The sequence below is a fragment of the Cryptomeria japonica genome, chromosome 7 (assembly GCF_030272615.1).
Source record: "Cryptomeria japonica chromosome 7, Sugi_1.0, whole genome shotgun sequence".
Classification (NCBI taxonomy): Eukaryota; Viridiplantae; Streptophyta; class Pinopsida; order Cupressales; family Cupressaceae; genus Cryptomeria; species Cryptomeria japonica.
In genome coordinates, this window is record NC_081411.1 from 570637657 (window position 1) to 570661287 (window position 23631).

General features: G+C 36.9%; 1 protein-coding gene across 2 annotated transcripts in view; it reads right to left on the bottom strand.

The window, feature by feature from the left end:
- Window positions 1-798: 798 nt before the first annotated feature.
- LOC131073092 (uncharacterized) overlaps window positions 799-23631 on the bottom strand; it is a 120166-nt gene continuing 97333 nt past the window's right edge. For both annotated transcript variants that reach the window (XM_058009455.2, XM_058009456.2), the window contains exon 11: window positions 799-1206. In XM_058009455.2, the coding sequence (XP_057865438.2) occupies window positions 1012-1206 (195 nt within the window). In that variant the 3' untranslated portion in view covers window positions 799-1011. The remainder of the gene's footprint in view (window positions 1207-23631) is intronic.

Here is a 23631-nt window from a genome sequence, read left to right on the forward strand (position 1 = left end):
ACAAACTATCCTTGTAACGTACTTTGGGATTGTGTTGTATGAGACTAATAATTGCAGTACATATGCTTTATATGTCATCTCACTAGTTAATTAGAATACATGTAATTATTCTATCACATCATCCCAGTAATCAATTTGAATTAGTAATTAGGTAAGTGTCAATAGTAGATAATTTAACATATAATTAAGACGAGACTCATATATGTATACATATCACTAAAATTTTAAACAAGAATAATCAATAGATTTTTATTTATTTTTAAATCATGTTTACCAAAATTCAACTATAAATAAAATAAAAACGATACCATGTATCATATTCAAAGTACTTACAATTAAATTAGATGGTGAAAGTGAAAGATTCTATGGATGATGCATAGTCAAGTCTTGAGGAATGTAAAAATGCTTTGTTGAGCAAAGTATAAAATGGCTTTTTTTTTTAATTGTATAAAATTACTATATCATTAACATTTAAAATCTCATTGTTAACCATCATGGAAATAGATGAATATGATATAATTACACATATAGTCTCTTATATAGGTAGTTCTATTATTATATAAAAAAGTACATGCTAATCTCCACACAAAATGGCATTCCAAAAAATCTTTTAGATCTACAAAACACAACATTTTTTGTTGGATTATTTTTTTTAGTTTAATAGCAATGAGATGCAGAGCATGAAGAAATTTTGTAGAACTCTATTGTATTTTATGATTTTTGAAAACTGTACAACATGCCATTTTGTGTGAACTTTAGCCACTTCCATATATAAAATTTCACCACAGAAAGTATTACTGATTTAAAAACAAATTGATATTATTTATTTGGTCTAATTGCAATTAGAACTCTCTGAAAGAGACAGAATGAAAGCAAATATGATATCAAAAGATAGCCGCTTCAATATATAAAATGTCACCACAAAGAAAGTACTACTGGCTTTATAAAAGCAAATTGATATTATTTATTTGGTCTAATAGCAATTAGACCTCTCTGGAAGCAGAAATGATATCAAAAGATGGGCTTCTTTCCCTTCAACATTCCCATTAAGTAATCGAAAACTTGGCTCCCACTGTCGCGAAGGCCCGAATGCATGTACTCATTCGTTACCCAAAGTCTAATACCAGCAATCTGTGCAGCTGTAGCTTCAGCAATACTGAAGTTAACATACATATCTTCATAATAGACGGCTGCTGCAACAGGAACCTGCACAGCATTGAAACAGTTTTTTCTGAGAATCTCTTCATGGATTGATGCATTATCTATTAGCCCAGTTCTAAATTTCTTTGCCTCTGAGAGTCTCTTCATTGAATGATGCATTATCTGCTCATCCAGTTCTAAATTTCTTGTGACAGTTAGCAATAAAAAAAACAGCAGGCATAAATATTTAGTATCCATATTTTTTATCCAAATGTTTATGAAGCCTCAACCTAAAATGCACACCTTATCCAAAGTTTCGTAACATTTAAATTTGCTGGCACTCCAGTTCTCTTTTAACTGTTTTTTCCAATGTTGAAGTTTAATATTTTCACCTTACCATATATCCAAAAATTGAACATCTCTACTTTTAAGTGCTTATATTGCCCATCAAATAAATGGAATCTGGCTGATGAATTTATAACGTGGCAGACTACATGATGTGTACCACTTTACATGAGCACAGGCACTAAATATATCCACATGATATTTTTGCATGTGTACCTTTGAATTGATTTATGGGGTTATGAACATCATTTAATTTGGTTGCGTTACTCTACTGTGGAGAGTGTTTACAGCATGGTAAGACCTTATAAATGTAGGTTTGTTTCAGAGACAAAAAGTCCCCATGTTCCACGCAGAAGTCCAGGTCACACCCCAATGTACACGACATCCCAGGGACTCCGGGACTTACAAGATTATTTAGAAGAAATATCCCCCTTTTAAGACTGGACAGCTTGCTCCATTTGATGGATGAAAGTAATTTTTTTTTAAAAAAATTACTTAAAAACTAAAAAGAGGATCGTCACTGCAAATTCAGTATATTTTATTTATTTTTTGAAATTTCAATTGGTTTTAGTCTGTTCAGGTTATTTGGGAGCTATAGCCCAGCCATCTCCAAAACTCAAGAAACTTATTGCCATCCCTGAAACTGCATACCCACATCCGAGTCAACCATCCCAAAACTCTGACAAAAACAGCTCAACAGAGGTATCTAAAGTGAAATATTATTTGTTTCTCCAAGCTTCTCAGACGGGTGGCAATAGGGGATATGGGTTTCAAGCACGGCAGGGGGATCCAAGGACACAACTTTAGGGACGTAAAAAAATTTCCTAATTTTGAGAACGGGAAGGGTTGGCTAATAAAATATCTTAAACAACTAAAAGCAACTGAAATTTTTTTGGTCGATAAAAGGCAGAGCCAGAAGTTTTAGTATTAAGAAATAAAATTTCAAAATACAATGAGATTAACAATTAGTAAGCCCTTCCAGACCTATCTTGAAACTGAAAATTCAAAATTCAAAATAAGGACTAAAATCCCGATGGGAGCTATTTACCTTTCCACAAAATTTCGAAACAGTTCATCTAAACCATAACAGAAATAAACCTATCTTCTGCCATACCAAGAATTTATCCCCATACTGTTTTTGCAAATTTCTAGAAAGCTATACAAAAATTCAAATAAAAAAAGCCAAAGGAAGCATATCTTTCATTTTCTACTAATGAGTTCAACCCCTAGGCCCTCGACCGCGGCCCCTGCCTTAACCATGTCCGTGACCACGGCCCCTACCACGACCACGCCCACACCCACGACCACCTCCATTGCGTCTCTACAGGCCTGTTGGTACATCTCCGCTTGAGTGGTGAGATTCGTTCTCTTCCGTGGGAATAAGAAGCCCACTCAAAATGGCAAAGTCTCTGAACTCTTCCTCCTTATTTGGGTCATGAGCATTGTCAGATAAAACTTTCCATTTAAAAAAACTTTGCCCCACAGCGACGATGGCCCTTTGCCTCATCAGGGTTGGGCCCCTGAGATCCAATAAGAAGGGATAGAAAATGATGGTTTCTCCCAAGTCATGATTTGAGGTCCCCGGGCCTCGGAATTCCAGTTCCATACAAAGCGTACTTCATGACTCTATCTAATCCAACCAGTAATTCTGGCTCAAATAATTGGGATGCAAGCTCCGTAACCTCTCCTTTAGGGACACCGTTATCAAGCAAAGAGGCCACAAATCTGGAAGAAATCTGATTGTTGTCCCTATAATACTCCTTTCTGTCCAAATGACCCCGTCCAACTGAAATTTTAATTATGCTGAATTTGCAAATTAAAACCACCCCCCTTAAGATTTTTTGGGGTGTAATGTAAAGCCCCTCCCTTGATCAAACTTGATTTAACCTATTTCGACTCTCGATGACCTTTGCTGTAAATATATGCTTTAAGGATAGATGATGTTTTTCATGATAATTTTCACGTTGATGTCTATGATGTGATTATGTGATGTCATTTATATTTAGTTCGTCAGATGTTTAATGAAATGAATTATATATGTGATGTTAGGATTTAGTCATTATATTTATCAATGTTTAATTGCTCTGATATACACTGTGTTTTCTCTCTGATGTGCTTGGGTGAAAGGGAAAAGCGTTGCACTGCTCTTTATGGGCAAGCTACGTTGCTTCCATTTCCTTTTCACGGTATGCGATTATATGATTTATATATATATGTTTGACGGTTTGCTTATGCAACTGCAGGTACCGAGCATTGACTCCACCTGAATCTTCAGGGCTAAGCATGCTCTCCAACCCAATGGTAAAGTGGAAACTGGAGATATCAGTCAGACCCTAGTCATAACCATCGTTCCTATGGAACGAGTTTCCTGTCAAGTATCCTTGTGGTCATAATTAGCTTTGTAATTGTCGATCATGTCCTTGTTGTTGTCATGCCATGTTAGTTTGCAGTCTGTCATTTTAGAGCTTGGTTAATGTTCAATTAAATATTATTGCGAAAAAGATTAAATTATAAACAAGTAGTACTTGAGTATTTTTTATTAATGATTTAATTAATAAAATGCAAATTGTGCAAGATTAAAATTAAATTAATTAATTAAACATTTAACTTGGTGTTTTATTGTGCTCAAGAAATTAATTCTTAAAAAGTAATTAAATTGATATATTTTTGGTACTCATAAAATAATCCATGTTATTGTTTAAAAAAACAATAATAATATAATTTTTAAAGGGCATTTAATTATTTTATTTGCATGAAGGGAGTTACAAAGAAATTTAATGAACAAATTAATTGGGATCTCTCGCCTGCATTGGGGGTTACTTCGTGCATGAAAACTTTATGGTTTTGGGAAAACAATGGAGTTTTTATTGAAATTTGTTAAGAATTAGTGAAAGAGGATTGAAAATTTCTGGTTGAAGCTTCTAGATTGTGTATCTGGCTTTTCGGGTGCGGCAGCCAAGGATCATCTGGAGGGTTGTTGCTTTTGTTTCTGCACTCAATTCCCTAGACAGCGTTTTTGAGGTAGGGATTTTAGAGCCACACCTTGCATGTAAAATTCTTTTCTTGTTGAAGGAAATCTTTGGGGTTTCAAATTTTAGATTTATGAAATTTGGGGGTTTATTGAAAAGTTTTCTATCTAGGCTTTGTTTAGATTAAATTCTTGACTACTCTGATTTTAAAATAATTTAAAAAAAAAAAATGGGGGTTTGTATTTATATTTGTTCTGGCAAAATATTGTTTCATGATTCTGGGAGGAATATTGTTTCATGATTCTGGGAGGATTATAGTTAATCTGTTCCACGAAATTATCTGGGAAAAACTTTGTTTGTTGTTTAATGAAAACAAATTATATATTTTAATGAAATGTAGATTAAAGTTTTTGGTTGTGTATTTGCTTTTGTCGTGGGTCAACACACGGGCCGTGGGAAGGCTCTACCCACAATTCGTGGGGAGCCTCAACCCACGGGCCGGTGGGGGAACCATTGCCCACGGTGTGGGGATGGCTCTTCCCACAACCGTGGGGGAGTCACTCCCCCGAGCCGACGAGTACCCTGCTCGCCTATCATCATGCTGTCGACTGTGTGAAAATATTTTCGATGCTCAGTTTAATTTGTCAGTAATATTTATATTGGTAATATATATATATATATATATATATATATATATATATATATATATAGACACACACAAAATTTGTGCTTATAATTCTTAAGGATTGGATAATTCTTCATTTAATTAGTTGTTAATCAAATTGTGTTAACAAAATTATAAGAGGAAGCCTCGATTTCTTAAATATTTGAATATTAAAAATTAGTTTATTTATTAATATGGAATTATTAGGAATAAAATGTGATTTAATGATTTAAGTTGAGATATTGGAAATTAATGATTAATATGAACCTTTGGTGTTATTTTTAAGATTGGGATTCTTTTATGATTGGCATAAAGAGTCTTGTATTTCTATTAACCTTGGTTTAACGGAGTAAATGATGTTTTGTCGTATTAGTATTATTGTGGTCGTCTTAGTTATTTTGAATGAATCTTTTTATTCTTGGCATGATGAGACCTTATTCTACTTTTGGAACTTACCTGTCCTTGTGGCATATTCAGATGAGTTGTTCTTTGTTATGGGATTCCAGAGGCTTTGGGAGGGAGTTTATGATTTATTTATTGTATACCCATATTTCTCTTTTGTTGGATTTAAGTTCAAGCCTTGCATGTTTTTGAAGCTGGATGGTGTTTCCTAGCCTACTTGGGATACTCCCTGTATGTTATCTTATTCTAGCAACAGAGTCAGGCCTTGCCATGGTATTTTGGTGTTTAACCATCTTGTGATTTCCAGTTAGATCCTTGGTGTTGCTTGGATTCCTAGGTGCAAGTCATGGGGGAAATGGCTTTCATTGGGGGCCGAGACCCAAAGTGGTCGCCAGGGTAACTCAATGAAAGTTTTGTAATCAAGTGAAAACCTAATTAATGAATCTTGGGTGGGTAGTTAGTTCACATTAATCAATATTAATTGTTGCCTCTTTTACCCGCAAACGCTTGTATAGGTTTGGGGTAAGTAGAGAAGGCTTGGAATGGCGTCCACCAATCTTGTCCCTTCGAAAGGTAGGTGTGATCTACTAGTGTTTGTATGGGGGCCGGGGTTCGGGAGAGCTCACCAGGGTAACCCAGGATGGGGGTCGAGACCTAGTAAAGACCTACCAAGGTAACTCATGACAACCTAGTGATGACTCATGACACTCTTCCCTATTGCATACCTAGTGGTAACTTATGTCCTTTATCCTCTTGTGGGTTGTTTGGGCCTCTAGAATGTGGTTGATTTGTTTATGAGTCTCTTGTGGTTATAGCCTTGTGAGTCTCTCATGTGTCAGCAGTCTTGTGATCCTCTTGTGAGTACAGTCTTGTGGGTTCTCTTGTGAGTCATGATGGTACCCTTGCTTGCTTGTCTCCATCGTGTGGGTCTGACTGATACCTCCTAGCACGGGGGGTGGACCTTATAGTACCACATGGATGGGTGGAGTGCTATTCGCACCCATTGGTTTTGGTTTGTCCTGCATTCTGATCGTGGTGGCTCGTGAGGAGATTGAAGACTTCGTTATGTACCAAATTTATGTATTCACTCCATTGTTGTACTCATGGAGATTATATCCTTACAGATACCTTGTATTGTAACCAATGATCTTATGTATATTCTCATGGCAATGTAATATTAAATCATGATCCATGTATCGGACAGTGTTATCTTGTTATAGAAGTTCCATTTGTGTTAGTTGTATGGTTATGTTATCTTGAGTAACATCGTTGTGGGGCCTTGAGGACTCTTGCGAGAGATTTTATGTTCATCTTATCTATCTTTATCTTGTGCCATTATGTTATTTATTTCTTTTGTATGGTTTAATTTATTTATAAAAAAAATTATTCGCATTTTCATTGTTTAATTTGTTTGTCCTCTGGGCCTCATAGCGGGGTGTTACATGTAAAGCAATAGTCTTTTATTTTTATATACCAATTGAAAGCAAGCTGTCTGGTACTTTAAAAAGGGGACGTTCCCTCGAAATCTCCAAGTCCCAGGAGTGGTTGGACCCCAGAAAGAAGGATAGAGTTAAAAAAAAAAGAAAAAAAAAATCCTCGTGCAACATGGTTTGTGGAATTGCAAGAAGAAACATGTCTGAAAGTGGCATGGTTGTGATTGGAAATACGATTTGGAATATGTGCAGCATGTATAGAAGCACGTTAGAGGTGCATAATGAAATGTATGACATTGACAACTGCTGGGGAGTCGTATGACATTGACAACTGCAGGATTTTAGTGTTGCTTCAATAGGATAGAACTTGGGAAGAATATATTTTAAAAACCTAAAGAATGAATCATGCAGTGAAATATCCTTGTTGATTACAGATTAGATGTCTACTTTACACTTCATAATTTTAAAGATTTAATTTTTGCATTTCGGCCGATATAAAAGATCAGTTTCTAAACATTTTCAGAATGATACATAGGGTGTTTCACAGCTTGGCACCTGACATTGAGCTTGACATTATCAACATGAACCAACCATTTGAGCTCAGGTATTTGTAATGAATTCGATAATTTGGCAAAAATAGGACAACTTCTAGTGTCTCAGATAACTCCTGAGCCTAATTTATTTCGTTCTTATTTACACTGGAGGCTTAGCAAAATCAACATATTCAAGAAGACCTTAATATCATCAGATACAATGTCTTACAAAAGCAAAGATTTTCAATTGGTAATTAAAATCTTTCTTAGCCTTTTAATAACCATCAACAACAATGAATGGACATGTTCATAATTGAAAATTAAGAAGTTTAAATGCAACGTTATGAATCACTCCACTGAAACCAAGATATGAAAAGATTGTGCTCAGAAGTTTTGCTTTGAGTAAGCGAGGTGGGGTTTAAGGGATGTCTTTTGTGAAGTGGAATATATTTTGTATACATTATGGTGACCAAGCGGAGTTTGGGAATGCCTAGCATTAAATTCTAAGGGGCTATCCTTGTTAGAAAATGGATAGTGAGGGCAGTAAAAGCATGTGTTATAAATGATGACAACTTCCATTCTGCTACCACATCAAAGATTCTCTACATGCTTAGGGCATCAAAGATCCCTTTCATCTTTGTGGCATTATTGGTGATGCTAAGCATTTCATGCTGGCGGGTTCAACTCTGATCAAAAGAGTAGGCAATTTGGAAGATTGTGGTTCAACTCTGATTAAAAGAGTGAGCTTCTTTAAAGATTATATTTAGCTTTCTTTGCCGGCAATTTATGGTGTCAACACATGCTTGGGGCATGGTTTCAAACTTTCAAGATCCATCTAGACATTCCATCCCCATGTGAATGTGGCCATATTGGTATCTTAGTCTTACCTATGTTTGCTGGCAAAATTCTGGCTAGAAAATGGTTTTTCTGTTGAGATTCAACAATGGCACACTCGGCATGATATAAGCTGACTCTAAGAGATTAATAATACAGAGAAGGCTGCCAATCATAACCTATGTAGAATGATTTCCGAAAACAGCCTTTTTGAAGTAGTCCCAAGGGTCCGGACCACTTTGGAAAGACTGGAGTTGGAGTCATGGCAAGGCTGTTTACAATGATATGGTAAAAGAATTCTATGACCTAATGGATTTAAAAAATTGTGGGGTGAGGGATCCTGAAGTGCACTGTGAAAGTAGATGCAGGTATATTTGATAATCACAAGCTTCTTTGAAGCACATCATAATGGTCTGGTAATAAACACAAGTTTTCAAAAGGTTGACAACATATATTCTTTATGCAGCCATTGTGGTTGAGAAGAAACAAGTGTTCTTGTCTTTTGGAGTTGCCCTGCAGCAAAATCATTTTGGCCATATTTTCAGGTTGAACATACTTTTATATTAAATGCCCCCTTCTTGGAGAGGTCCTCTTCTTGGGGACACGTGGATGATCAAGTATGACAACAAATTAATATGGCACATAGTTCAGTTCACTGCTAGTGCATTCCTTTGGAAATCAAGGTGTATGGCTACATTGCAGAAGCCCCCCCCCTTCTCAACTCTGGGAATTGAGAATTTTAAAGTGGTATTTGTCTTTACTTGTAAAAGTTAAATTCAAGTTTTACTATATGGATGCTAGGTCACTACATCCTGGGTCTTAAGCTTGTGTACTAGCTGTGCAGAAGTTTTAAGAAATAGACTTTTCTTGTACCATTTTGTTCTCCTGCGTAATGTAATATGCATTTAACAAAAGGTAAAATAAATATAGAATCATTCCTGAGAAGCGAAGGTATTTTTAAAATCAGAGTTTTAAAAAGCCTGTTTCAGTTCCTTAGCCACTTTAGTGGAACGATTTGAGAATTTTTCATCAACCTTGTAATGGATCTAAGCCATTCTTTTATGCAATTATAAGTTTCTAAATACTTTCCCAAATTCAAAACATTAAAACTCATTCCTGTTCAACATCAATCAGCAAATTTCTTTCTACAATTAAAACAATAACAGCAAATAAATCTTAGAGAAGATCGAGACAATAAATGTGATCTGCATATGGTGCTAATAATCATAAATTTGGGAAGGTACCTCTACAGAACCATCAACAATATCCAACTAATTGAAGCAATCATGTTTATTAATAAAAGACCACACATTATCTAAATTCACAATGGCACATAATATAAAAATGATAGACAGATTGTCATTGGATATCCTAACTGCCATGAATTACTAATTATAAGCTAGTTGGAATAAACCAATTTTACGAAGCACAATGAGCTGGTCATGACTAAGCATATAAGACATTTTTTGCTACAATTAAACATACTTTACATTGATTTGAAGCCCATGCTCCAGAATTTATATATATAAGAGAGAGAGAGAGAGAGAGAGAGAGAGAGAGGATATGGTGCTGTATAAAGAGCTTTTAATTTTAACATACATGACATGGGTAAAAATCACAAGATAGAGAGAACCCACAAGGCATGACATCCAAAATGCTAGCAATATTAGTATTAGTGAGGGGATACTCAAACAAAACCAAGTATAGGTTGTGTTAGTAGCAAAGAAGGTGGATATTAAAAAGGTATAAGAAATAGAATTGAAAAAGCACAGTTGATTGAAGAATAAAACAATAGGTGATAGAAGGCTGATTTTGGAATCGCAAAGCTAGATTTTGCCACTAGTTTATACAATGGTGCAGCAACTATGTTTTTATGAAATATATATGAGACATAAGGTATTAACATAGGATATTAATAAATGGCATGTTATAATGACATATACACTAATCATGTCTAATAAGTTAATTAATTAACTTACAGAATATAAGTTGCAGCCAATGTAATTTCCAAATCATTAATAAATTAAAGTGTGCAAATACATTCCAACATTTGCATCTTTTCCCATTTCCCCCATTTTCCTTCTTACAACCTTTTGGCATTAGAGCCTACCAAAACCCTCTATGGATTCATTTTCAAAGCCTTCCAAAATCTTTAGTGCAGATATTAGAAATGCAATCACACAATTTGAATTGCATCTCAAATCATGCAGAAATTCACATGGGCAAAAGTGTTGACGGTTGGCTAAGGTGAAGAGACAAAAGAAAATTCGTGCAAAAAAAAAATTGGCCAACATAAAAAGGCCAAACAATACATATTAAAATTCACAAAGGGATGCAACAAGGTATGCACCAGGGTTTTACAAAATGAAAAAATTGCAATCTAAACTTTTCCATTACAAAATTGTTGTAAAGTTGTTTGAAAAATTATATTTCTCTATACAAAAGTTCAACAATATATGTTGTTTGCCACTACAATGTTCTGAAATATTAAAAACCAATCCATCTAAACCCATATAACAGTCCAAAGTTTTTAGTTGAGGGCTTGCTCGTGTGTTTTTTATCTACTCTCAATCATGGCTACCTAACTCCTAGAAACTCAAGTGAAAATTATAATGTTTGGAGTCACAATATTTGAAGTTAAAATATTTTAGCATCAAGACTGACCAAATTGTTTTGTGAAAAGCAATTAGATCCTCTACAAACATTGATAGTTTTAAAAAGTGTCACAAGGAAGCACTCTTACTCGTCAAACTTTCTTTCTCTAATGATCTCATAATCAAAGTCCAAAATGCTACTTCAATTGTTATCTTGTGGATGAGCCTAGAAAATAAATATCAAACATCGAATAAAAATCCATGCATTGTTTCTAAAAGAATAATTGTTCCTCACAATGTTGGCTGAGCGATACCCTTGTTTAAATATTTAAGTGATTAGTCATATGCAATAAACCAATTAAAGATGATGAAGATATGGTTGCCGTGGTTGTTAAGTCTTTGAATCTATTAGACGAGATTCAAACATTAGCCTTTGAGAAAGTGATTAAATATCTCTATGAGACCCACCATGATTCTCTTATAGCCTAGACTATTTTCCGAGTACTTTCAATTTCATTGGATACTTGATCTAGACTACTACATGGATGATGGAACTCTAGTTACAAGTTTTATTAAATCATTTCATGCTTTTGTGTCGACCTACATATTAGTGGAATGATGTGATGTCAGTATGCATGTGTTTTGTCACTACTCTATATCTTGATGCATTTAAGTATTAGTTGGATGTTTTAAAAATGATAAAGTTCATGTTATGAATGCTTGTAAGGAAAATTATGGTTACTTAGGAAACATGATAATGGTGTTATGATATGTCTTGATCAAGGGTGGTGCCTCTTCGTGGAGCAAACCGATAACTATCGGTTAATGTCAAAGCTGATTTATAACAAATGCCAAACGGTTTGTGATTAAATGCGTTTTACTTATCATTGTATCCGATAATATATCGGTTGGATTCTAATGCAATTTAATCATTAACCGATCACCAATCGGTTTATACTTAATGCTATTTTGTGGTAATCGGTGGTAAATGTAACCCGATTATGAATCGGTATAAGAGAAAAAATGTGTTAAGGTGATAACTATTGTAGTTATCATATGACAACACTAATTAGTGTTGTCATATGACAACTAGAATAGATATGCCAAACCGATTACAATCACAGCATATAAATGAAATTACTGCATAGCAAATACGATCATGTCTTGATGCTTATAAGGATGATTATGATGTCTACCATTAGTATGTAGATTTATCGATAGGATAGATGATTGAATGAGAGACTTCATTTATCTCTCATTCAATCATTTATCTTACCGAAGCTACATTGTTTCAACGCTCCCTCTTAGCTAGGGAAGATAAATAATCATCTAATTATATAACATCACATTTCTCATAATAGAATGTATTACATGACTTCGTAATACAAACGATCAAGTCACATATGCTCGTGACATGATGTATCACATAACACGTGATACAAAAATATATCACATCATCTCGTGATATAGAGATATCACGTAGCACGTGATATCAACATCACATAACACATGATACCTTGGATATAAAATAATTGAGAATATTGAAATTCTCTTATATCCAGGTTATGGTATGTGCACTGACATTATGTCACATAATGTCTACCATAACATATCATGTCACATCCATGAGTCAAGATGATATCAAGTCAGCATGATATCAACATTTCAAGATCGTCACCTTGTAATGTTCAATACAAGTGTTCATTATCTAAAAAGTCGTCACTTCTTAGAAATGGACACAGGGGGAGGAGCCCATAAAGTCATAACACGACAAAAAAAAGTTTACACATTAAACATCTTATATATTAGTACAGATTATAAAGCAAATTACAATTCAATCATACCAAGTCCTTTCCTGAAGTGTTCAACTTTTACTCTGGATAGAGGCTTGGTCAGTATGTCTGCTGTCTGGTCTCCTGTACTGATATACTGCAACTGAATCACATTCCTATCCACCATGTCTCTCACATAGTGGTAAGGATTCTCTATGTGTTTGGATCTATCATGAAATACAGGGTTCACGGAGAGTTTTATACAGCTCTGGTTATCACAATGAATTATAGTAGGCTTTAGTGGCTTACCGAATAATCCCACAAGTAGTTTTCTAAGCCATACAGCTTCTCGTGCAGCCATGAAAGCTGCGATATATTCGGCCTTTGTAGAACTCTGAGCTACTGAAGACTATTTCCTACTAATCCAAGATATCATGGCTGAACCCAAACTGAAGCAGCATCCTGAGGTGCTTTTCCTGTCAGTCACACTTCCAGCCCAATCTGAATCAGTGAAACCATGAAGATCCAAATCAACTTTCTCATATTTGAGTCCATAGTTAAGAGTACTTTGAAGATATCTCATAATATGTTTCACAGCCATAAGATGTATCTCCTTAGGTCACACATGAACTGGCTCAAGGCATTTACTAGATAACAGATATCAGGTCTAGTATTGACCAAGTACATTAACGATCCAATCATCTGTCTGTAGAGAGTGGGATCTATCAATGGGGAATTTGTTGCTGCCTCCTTCAATTTGGGAAGATTAGTTTCCATAGGAGAAAACATGGATCTGCAGTTCATCATACCAAATCTCTTCAATATGTCTAAGGTGTATTTTCCTTGATTAAGCACAATATTGTCAGAGTTTTGCCAAACTTCCAATCCAAGAAAGTAATGTAGAAGGCCTAAATCCTTCATATCAAATTCCTTTTCAAGATCTTTCTTACATTGTTCAATAAGGTGATCTTCCCCTGTAATCAGAAGATCGTCAACATATAAGATCAATGTCAGCATATCACCTTTGATCCTTTTGAAGTATAGATTTGGATCTGCATCATTTTTTGAGAATCCCAATCCCTGAAGATAGTTGTCAATTCGTTCATACCAGGCCCTGGGAGCCTGTTTTAAACCATATAGGGCTTTCTTTAATCTGCACACATGTGTTTCTGTATTGTGGATCTCAAACCCTTTTGGCTGTTCTAAGTAGACTTCCTCCTCAATTTTACCATTCAAGAAGGCAGTTTTCACATCCATCTGATGGACTTTCCAACCTTTGGCTGCTGCAATGGCTAGTACTGCTCTGACTGAGGTGTACCTAGCAACTGGAGCAAATGTCTCATCATAGTCTATCCCTTCTTTCTGTGAGAATCCCCGGGCAACAAATATGGCTTTGTGTTTCTCTATGCTACCATCTGCGGCATGTTTGATTTTGAACAGCCACTTGGATGTAACAACGGATTTCCCTTTTGGCCTAGGAACAATTTCCCACACATCATTGTTAAGTATGGAAGTATATTCTTCAAACATTGCATTTTTCCAAACTTGATGTTTAAGATCTTCTGGTACACTAGAGGGTTCTGATTTGGAGAGATCATTCATAAGGGCTACATAGCTAGAAAATCTTCAAGGCCTCTTACTTTCTCTAAAAGTCCCTGAAGGAGCTGCAAAGTCCCTTGCATCCTCCATTGTTTTGTGAGCCCATAGAGGTCTTTTCTTGGGGATTCTTGGGGAGGTATCTGTACTTCATTTTCTTCTGAACACTCCCTCTCAATCTCAAGAGTGGGATCTTCTTCTAGGTCTGAAGATGGAGCACAGGTTTCAGACTCAATAGAGTATTTAGCCCTTTTGAAGGCTATGTCTTCTTCAAATATAACATCTCTACTAAGTTCAATATTGCTATGTCCAGGTACAAAAATTCTAGAAGCTTTAGAGGTTTCACTATATCCAACAAAGATTCCTTTTTTTCCATAGGGTTCTAGTTTTGTCCTTTTCTCTTTAGGTATGTGAAAGTAAACAGGGCAGCGAAATATTCTGAAGTGGGTGATATCTGGCTTTATCTCGGTGAAGACTTCTTCAGGGGTTTTGTTTTCAATGTGGGAATGAGGACATCTATTTTGTATGTAAACAGCAGTGTTGGAGGCTTCTGCCCAAAGGTGAGTTTCTAAGTTCTGATCAAGGAGCATGGCTTTGGCTGCTTCTACAATGGTTCTATTTTTCCTTTCAGCAACCCCATTTTGTTGGGGCTTGTAAGGAACAGTGAACTCCCTCTTAATCCCAGCTTCTTTACAAAATTCCCTATAGATGTCTGAGGTATATTCCCTCCCATTATCAATTCTTAGGACTTTTATTTTCTTTCCGGAAGAGTTTTCAGAGAAGGATTTGAATTCCTTCAATCTCTTGAGAATCTCTTCAAATTCTTTAGGTTTAAGGAAGTAGATCCAGATCTTCCTGGAGAAGTCATCAATGAATATTACATAATAAAGGAACCCTCCTAATGATGGTACAGACATTGGCCCACATAGGTCAGAATGAACTAGTTCCAAAACATTGCTCGTTTTCCTAGAACTATTATGAAAGGAACTCTTGGTATTTTTGCCTAGGGCACACCCCTTATATGTACCGGAATGGTATTGTTTTAATTTAAGCAAACCAATTACTAATTTTTCCATTGAACATAAAGCATGAAAGTTTAAATGACCTAATCTTCTATGCCAAATTTCATTAGAATCTACAATCTCATGAAGTAGGGCTAGGTTAGATTCAGTACATACCTCGTACAAATAGCATTTTCTATGTCCTAGGGTTATAGTCTTCTTGATGGAAGAGTTTTGTGGCCATACTAGAACTTTACCATTCATGAAGGTTATTCTGTAGCCATCATCTTCAAGTGCAGATATGGAGATTAAGTTCCTCTTGATGCCAGAACGAATTGGACTCCAATGAGTTGGAGGGACATGCCTATCTTCAGCTTAATGGTGCAGGTACCGATGCCTTTCACTGGATGTGCAGAGTCATCACCAATGGTTACTTCTTCATCAATTTCTTCTAACATGGAATCCAATAATTCTCTATACCCAGTGATGTGTCTTGAAGACCCACTGTCAATGATCCAGGTGTTAGATTTATTGGATACTTGGCTAGAGAGGGCAGAGTAGAATACATGCTTCTCGAAGTCATGTTCTTCCTTTTTCACTTTTGCAAATGTAGCTTGTTGTTTGATTCTATCAGGACATCTTGCTGCATAGTGTCCATATTGATCACACCTAAAGCACTGAATGTGAGAGTTGTCTTTCTTAGATGACCTTTTCTCATGTCGATTCTTTCTCTTCTTGAAATGTTTCTTCTTGCTTTTCTTGTTGGAGTTGGTGTTTAGGACATGGTGATCTTCATCTATGTTCTTTTGCTTGATCCCCTTTTTATTTAACCTTGACTCCTCTTGAAGACAATCTGCTCTTAGCCTATCAAATTTCGGATATTTAGCCCTTGCACTAATGCCTTGGACGAATGTTTCCCATGTACTAGGCAACCCATCTAGAGCAATGAGCGTTAGCTCTTTGCTCTGGATCTCATATCCAAGCGTTGCCAATTCATCCCTTAGGGCTGATATCCGCATAAAGTATGCATTGATTGACTCTCCTTTGTTCATACTTATATGATTTATTTCCCTTTTTAGAGCCAAGGTTCTACTTGCATTGTTTATCTCGAATGCACTTTCAAGTGATTTGAACATTTGATAGGCAGTCTCATGTTTTGTTATTATTGGCATAATGTGATTTCTCACTCCATCGACAATGATCTTCATGGCTTTTTCATTTCCCTCGATCCATGCCGATTTGTCAGGTTCATTCTCAGGTTCTTTAGATTCAACTTTTACAAATGATTCAACTTTATTCTCTTTTAGAATCATCTTAATTCTGAATTTCCATGCTGAGAAATTGTCGCCTCCTTCAAGTCTATCCTCAAATCTGATAGCGTTAGCCATGGAAATGTGATGTCTATATCCTGGATTTGAACTTCTCAAATTTGAATGCCTTAGGTTCGATCACCTTGGCTCTGATACCATGTAAAAGTATTCAAATTTATGTTCAAAATTGGAATGTTAAGGATTTTATCTTTCTTTAAATTTCTTAGACAATATTCAATGCTATTAATGTGTGCTCTCTTAGTTGTTTCTGATCATGAATTTAAACTTCTTTGGTTGCAGGTGGCTGTAGATAATATTTATTGATTTCGATATTATCTTCAGCATGCTTCATGGCACATATATAGGCATTGCCTTGAGATCAAGGCATGCCTTGACCGGACATGTCTCATGACATGTCCGATCAAGACATGTCTTGATCAAGGGTGGTGCCTCTTCGTGGAGCAAACCGATAACTATCGGTTAATGTCAAAGCCGATTTATAACAAATGCCAAACGGTTTGTGATTAAATGCGTTTTACTTATCATTGTATCCGATAATATATCGGTTGGATTCTAATGCAATTTAATCATTAATTGATCACCAATCGGTTTATACAATGCTATTTTGTGGTAATCGGTGGTAAATGTAACCCGATTATGAATCAGTATAAGAGCAAAAAAGTGTTAAGGTGATAACTATTGTAGTTATCATATGACAACACTAATTATTGTTGTCATATGACAACTAGAATAGATATGCAGAACCAATTACAATCACAGCATATAAATGAAATGACTGCATAGCAAATACGATCATGTCTTGATGCTTATAAGGATGATTATGATGTCTACCATTAGTATGTAGATTTATCGATTGGATAGATGATTGAATGAGAGACTTCATTTATCTCTCATTCAATCATTTATCTTACCGAAGCTACATTGTTTCAACATTAATACTTATTCATGTCTCATAATGAGAATGTATGTTGTTAACCATTGTGACCATGATTAGGTGCGTGAAGTGAATGATGTTAAAATGGATTCTATATTGTTAGGGTGTAGATGTTATATCATGGATGTATGCAATGATATGGATATGTTGATTTTGATTATTATGTTTATAAATCTTTATTGTTGGATACATTGACGGTTAGTTTAAGTGTGCAGGTAATTATTTCATTGGCCATGGAATTTGGAGGCTCTCTCTTAAATTCCATGTGAACTCAGTGATGCCAAGGTGTGCCTATTGGAGAGGTAGCACCTCGTTCGTGATGTAAAAACCTTGCCTGTGATGTGAGTTGCTTGAATGTTGTGGTGTATGTGTATAGGGCCATGTATGTTATGAGGGCTATGTCATGATGTAATGTCAGTGCCATGTGTAAATGTGACTATGTGCCAAGTGTATGTAAGTGAAATGCATTCTTGTGATAAGCAATGGTGTGCAATTATTGTATTATTTTATTATTGTGAAAACATTCAAAAGAAACATGATGTTACAAGGTAAGTGGGACTTAGGTAAGAGAGCTTAAGTGGACTCTAAATCATGTTGACCGGTATGCAACTTTTGAACCCATTTTTGAAGTGTCATGGGAGCCTTGGGGGGCATAGACTTTCCATTTTTAGGACCTCAGTTGATGTACATATGGGTTGGGGGTCTAACCAAGGTCAAAGTTTTCCATTTTATTAAGTTATGTCCTCTCAAAGTTGGCTTTCCAAAGAGTGTCAGGAATAGATGGCTTAGGAAGGGTTGTGCTATAATTAATGGGAAAGAAGGTAAGGAAGAGTGTCCAATCACATTCCTTCCATTTCCTTGTCATGATTGGGCTGTGGGTACAATCTCAATCTTCTCAAAAGACTGAGATTCGGAAAGTGCAGTTTGGGAAGAGGGAAGTGCAAAAGAAAGGAAGTGGTGACACTTGCCACCCTCCCCTTGGAAGGCAATCTAGAGGGTTTTCAAAAATAAAAAACTAAGTATGGGAGGAGGTCAAGGGGGGAAGCTGGTTTTGAGTTGTGGACTGTCATAGACTCATAGGAGAGCTTGGGAAGGGCTAAAGAAGTGTTGTCCAGCTTAATTGCAGGTCAAGCGGTAGGTGGTTTTGTCCCCAATGCTGTAAATGTATGTTTTAATGTTATGTGTCCCCATAGCTGTAAATATGTCTTAATGTAAAATATCCCCATTGCTGTAAGTGTACGTCTTAATGTTATATGTTCAAATAAGCACTTAGCACTATCATTTTCCTAGTATTGTAAGTGTGGTTGTTATTGCAAATGTCATGTTGCAGTCCTATGTGTGTGGGGTGTGAAGGCCAAGCTCATCCTTAAGGAAGGGAAGAGCAGCCTTGGGGTGAGGGAGGAGTGACCCACTTCGTGGTGAGAACTCCTCTCAAGGAGAGGAAGAAATTAAGGGTATGGATACCCTTAAGTGCACTTCAGTAATTTCTCTCATAAGCACATTCAAATCCACTACTTCTAGCTGTGACCATTTAGGCAAAAGGATGGGTTTATTCACTTCAATCTCATACTGTGGATGAGTATGATCACTATCATCAACTATCTAATCCGGAATGAGAAAAAGTTCACATTTCCTCATGAAATCAACCGACATTCTGGACCACATTCTCTTCCTTACTACTTGTTCATCCATGAGATTAGCCCAGTAATCCTCAATGTCAAACTTATGTATGAATCTTTCTCCCTTGACCCTTTCAACACTCTTATGCGGATCAAATTTATCTCTGCTCTTGTAAGTTCCAAGGCGATAAAATGCAATCTCATCAATCACCGAACTGGCTACAGCGGTAGTGTGGCACACCTCCAAAGTCTTTCCTATTGCAATAGGGAAAGTTATTCCTGTTTTGTGCTTCTTCTAGAAGAAGTCAAATTCCAAAAGTTGTCTCACCACCTCAAGTAGGATCATTCTGTTTGTAGGATACCTAGGAAGCTTGTAAGTTGCAAATCTAAATCCCTTAATCCGTAGGTATGTGAAGGTGGGAAACCGTATGTACCATGATCCTCCGTTGCCGTCTTTGACAATCATTTGTGGATCTCGCCCTCCAACATTCTTGTAATGTACATGGTGAAAGCATAGTTCACCCTCCTGTAGTCTTCAATTCTATGCATATGAAGTTGTGGATAACATTCATAACTTCTATATTGTCCTGGTCCATTCCCGACTTCGCCTTTGCATATTAATCCCTTGTATGTAACAAATCTTGCAAGTATGTATACAAGATAGGAAGTCATGCCGAATGACCTAGTCTTCTCCACATTCCTCAATTGAAAATCCAGATTGTCGCTGATAATCTTAGCCCAATTGATCATTGTTCCTCTTGTACAATCTTGGATAAAATAAAACATCCATCCTTCGAACAAGGCACCTTGAGGCATCCCCATCACTTGATTGAGCAGGAATATCAAGTCTTTGTATTCATCCTTGAAATCTGTACACATAAGTCTTTTAGGTGCCTTGGGAATGATGAGGCCTTGGTTCAATCATCCATTCCTTGTTCACAATTGTCTTACACGCATCCGCCTTCATTTTATATTTTGATTCATACTCATCCTTTGTTATTTCTTTCATATCTGCACTTCGGGGAATTCCAAATACTTCCGCAATTGCATCTTCAGCGAGATAGGCAAGAGTTACCCCTTTGGAAGATCAATTCATCTTGGAAATTGGATCATAATGCCTTGCACACTCCAAAACAAGTTCACTGCACTGTATGGATTGACGAAACCCGATGATGTGATATATGCCACTCTTTATGATATTGGCAAAAAGGGGAGAAGGAAGTTGGTTCTTCATTCCAAACATTCTCTGCCGCATTCACTCCATATTCAAGAATTCCATGTTCGTGTCTATGATTCCCTTCCATCGGGAGGACAACTGGGAATCAAGATAGAATTCCTCTTGCACTATCTTCAATTGTTCATTCCTCACGCCGATTCCAAATTTAGAAATGGTACCTATAGGAAACTCGAAGTCAATATCGTGGAAAATTATCCGAATAACCTATTTTTAGGATTGTATAGTTCTGATTTTTCATGATTTAGACAAATTTAGGAGCTAAAATCAAGAATTTTATCCATATACATCATGAAGTCTGAAAATAGAATGGAAATTTGACAAGAATGGGATCTAAAACCCTCATAAAATCCTAAGTTTTAGACTTGTATAAGGTCTGATTTCAAAACAAAGTCTAAAGACAAATGATATACTCAGAAAAATGTCAAAATTAGTGTCCCAAAGTATACCACAAATCTGGAAATGCTTGGAAAATAAGGTGCAAAAGACTGATTTTCAGTTTTCAATGTCTGAAGACACCCCTCCAAGGTCAATAATGGCTGCCCAAAGTCTGAAGACAACCTGCAACTTGTAAAAATCAGTCATTTGGAGAGGCTGCAAGCATGTAAAACACTCACATTCGATGAAATTTTACCTCCCAAAGTCAAAATGGTCAAATCTGGGCGCACGTAGGGGGCTGGAAATGAAGATGTAAGTCTGAAGACAACCTGCAACAAGTGTTTCAGATCTACACCAGCAATGGGGTACTCAGAAAAAATGCCTCCAGATAGCTCCAAAATGACAGTCCAATTAAATCGCTCAAAGTGTGGAATAGTTGGGAAGTGAAAATGAAGTCTGAAAATGAAATCTCCAGCCAACAATGGTGTCCACAAAACTTCCAGCAATGGTGAAAAATTCAGGTCTGAGTGTGATTGAGCCTTCCAGCAACAATGGAGCTCAACAATATCCTCTAAAGTCGCCCAAAAATGGGAAGCAACAGCCTCTCAACCAAAATCGCGGTCTCCCAAGGATGGAGCCAATCATGGAAATTCCACAAATCACCAAGAATGGTGGCTTAACCAGCCACTCAAATCGCTGAAACCCCTCTCTAATGGCAGCGCCAAGGTGTAATTGGGCAAAATCGCCCTCCAATTTGCAACTTCAGCTCACAAAATGGTGTCCAATGGACACTTGGACAAAATCGCCTAGCTGGGAAACCTTCAAATCAGCCACTAAAATGCTTTCAATCAGTCACATCAGCAAATATAATAATATTATATTACTGGCCAGCCCCTTTTAAACTTGTATTTGCCTCAACTTTTCACCACACAAGCAATGTGGGATAAAACATTGCCTCTTTATACTTGTCTGGGAAAATCGATTTTCCTAAGGAAAATGTTTAATCATTAAATAATTGTTGTTGATTTTTAAATAATTGTTTACAAGGCAAAAAATCATTAAATTCCAGTGTTCCACGGGCGTTGGGGACAGGGGGACGCGGGGACGCGTTTCCGGGATGGGGGGAACAAGGGCCTAAGTTTGGGGACGGCGGGGGGACGGCGGCGGGGTGGTGATGCTCATATAGTTATACATATACATATAGTACTTGAAAAACTAGTTTTGAAAAGATGTATGACAGTATAACAGTATAAGAATTAGATTTCAAATGAAACTATAGGAAATACCAAGATTAGTAATTGGCTAATTGCTAAATGCTAAATAAAATTTGACAAATGAAGTTGTCAAATTGGAGATTTCTATTATATCAAAAAAGGAAAACGAAAATATGAATATTTGATGCCATTGCAAAGTCTATAATAATAAAGATGATTACATGATTCATCATTACAATGAGTAGCCAAATACAAATACGTGTAGCAATAGCATTACAAAAGAGACTAGAGTCAAAGACAAAATGACAAAACTCAGAATGTAGCTAATGGAGGCCTCTAATCATCTACGAACTCCTCCTCGCTGGAACTGTTGGACTCCTGAAGATCAAGGTCCCTCAAGCTCACACCAACTAGCCCTGCATCTGAAGTGGTAGGATCATCCTCATCAATCTGTGAAGGCTCCTCTGGCTCTACATCCCATCGTGTCGTTGGACTCTCCTTGTACACAAGTGTCTTGCGGTCCATGAGACGCAAAGCACTATGTACAGCCACATGCTTCTCTGCTCTCTTAGAGGTAAGTCTGTTCCTCTTAAGAGAGTGGATGAAGCTATATGTAGACCAGTTCCTCTCAACAATTGAAGAACTGGAAACCTGGGATAGCAGACGGATGGCTAGAGTGGTGGTCAAAGATTTCGAGCCATGACAATTCCACCACAAAAGTGGGTCCTCCTGTGCAATAGTGTCAATATCCATCTTTGCCGCATCTGAATAACCTCTAAGAGTGGCAAATCTTCCCCACTCAGTGCGAATTGTGTCGGCATCTCTGGAATCAAAAATCTTCTCTATGCACCTAAACAAACCCGCCTTCACCTCATCATCCTGAATCGGTGTCACTCTACCCGGTCTAGCCTTGTACCACTTAGGATTCAAGGCAAAGGCAGCCATATGCAAAGGAGTGTTCAACTTGTCCCATTTATGCTGAATGATAGGCCGGATTTGCTCATTGTAGAATGCTAGAGAGGAGTCCTTCACTCGCACAGCAACCCTCATCTGGTCAAGCAGAGAGTCAATGCACTCATACACCTCTCCAAGGTTAGGTGCATCCCCATCCCCATATCTGATCACTTGGAATACTGGAGAAATGATGGAGACAATGTATTTCGCATCAGTCCAAAACACATCACTCTTCACTATCTCCTTCACCCTTCTCCCCTGCTCTGTCTTGGCCTTAGCCCACCTATTCCACTCATTAGTCATAACCATGAGTTGCAATGCCTCTTGCAACTCAATCATTCTATCCAAGAGAATGAAATAGGATGCATATCTAGTCTCAACTGGTTTCAAGAACTCCTTCTTCGCGAAGGTCCTGAAGAGTGCATGTGAAGTGTGGTGGTTGCAGATAAGCATCTGCACATCTCTCGCATCGGTGACCACTCCTCTAATCCAATCAATCTTTCCCATGTCCTTGAGTGCATTGTTCAAGGCATGCACACAACATGGGGTCCACCAAATGTGTCTATAGGCTGCCTCAATGAGTCTCCCTGCTGCTCTACACACATGGGCTGCATCTGTCACTACTTGGACCACATTTTGTGGCCCAACCTCCTCAATAGCCTCCCTGAGGACCTGAAACTGGAA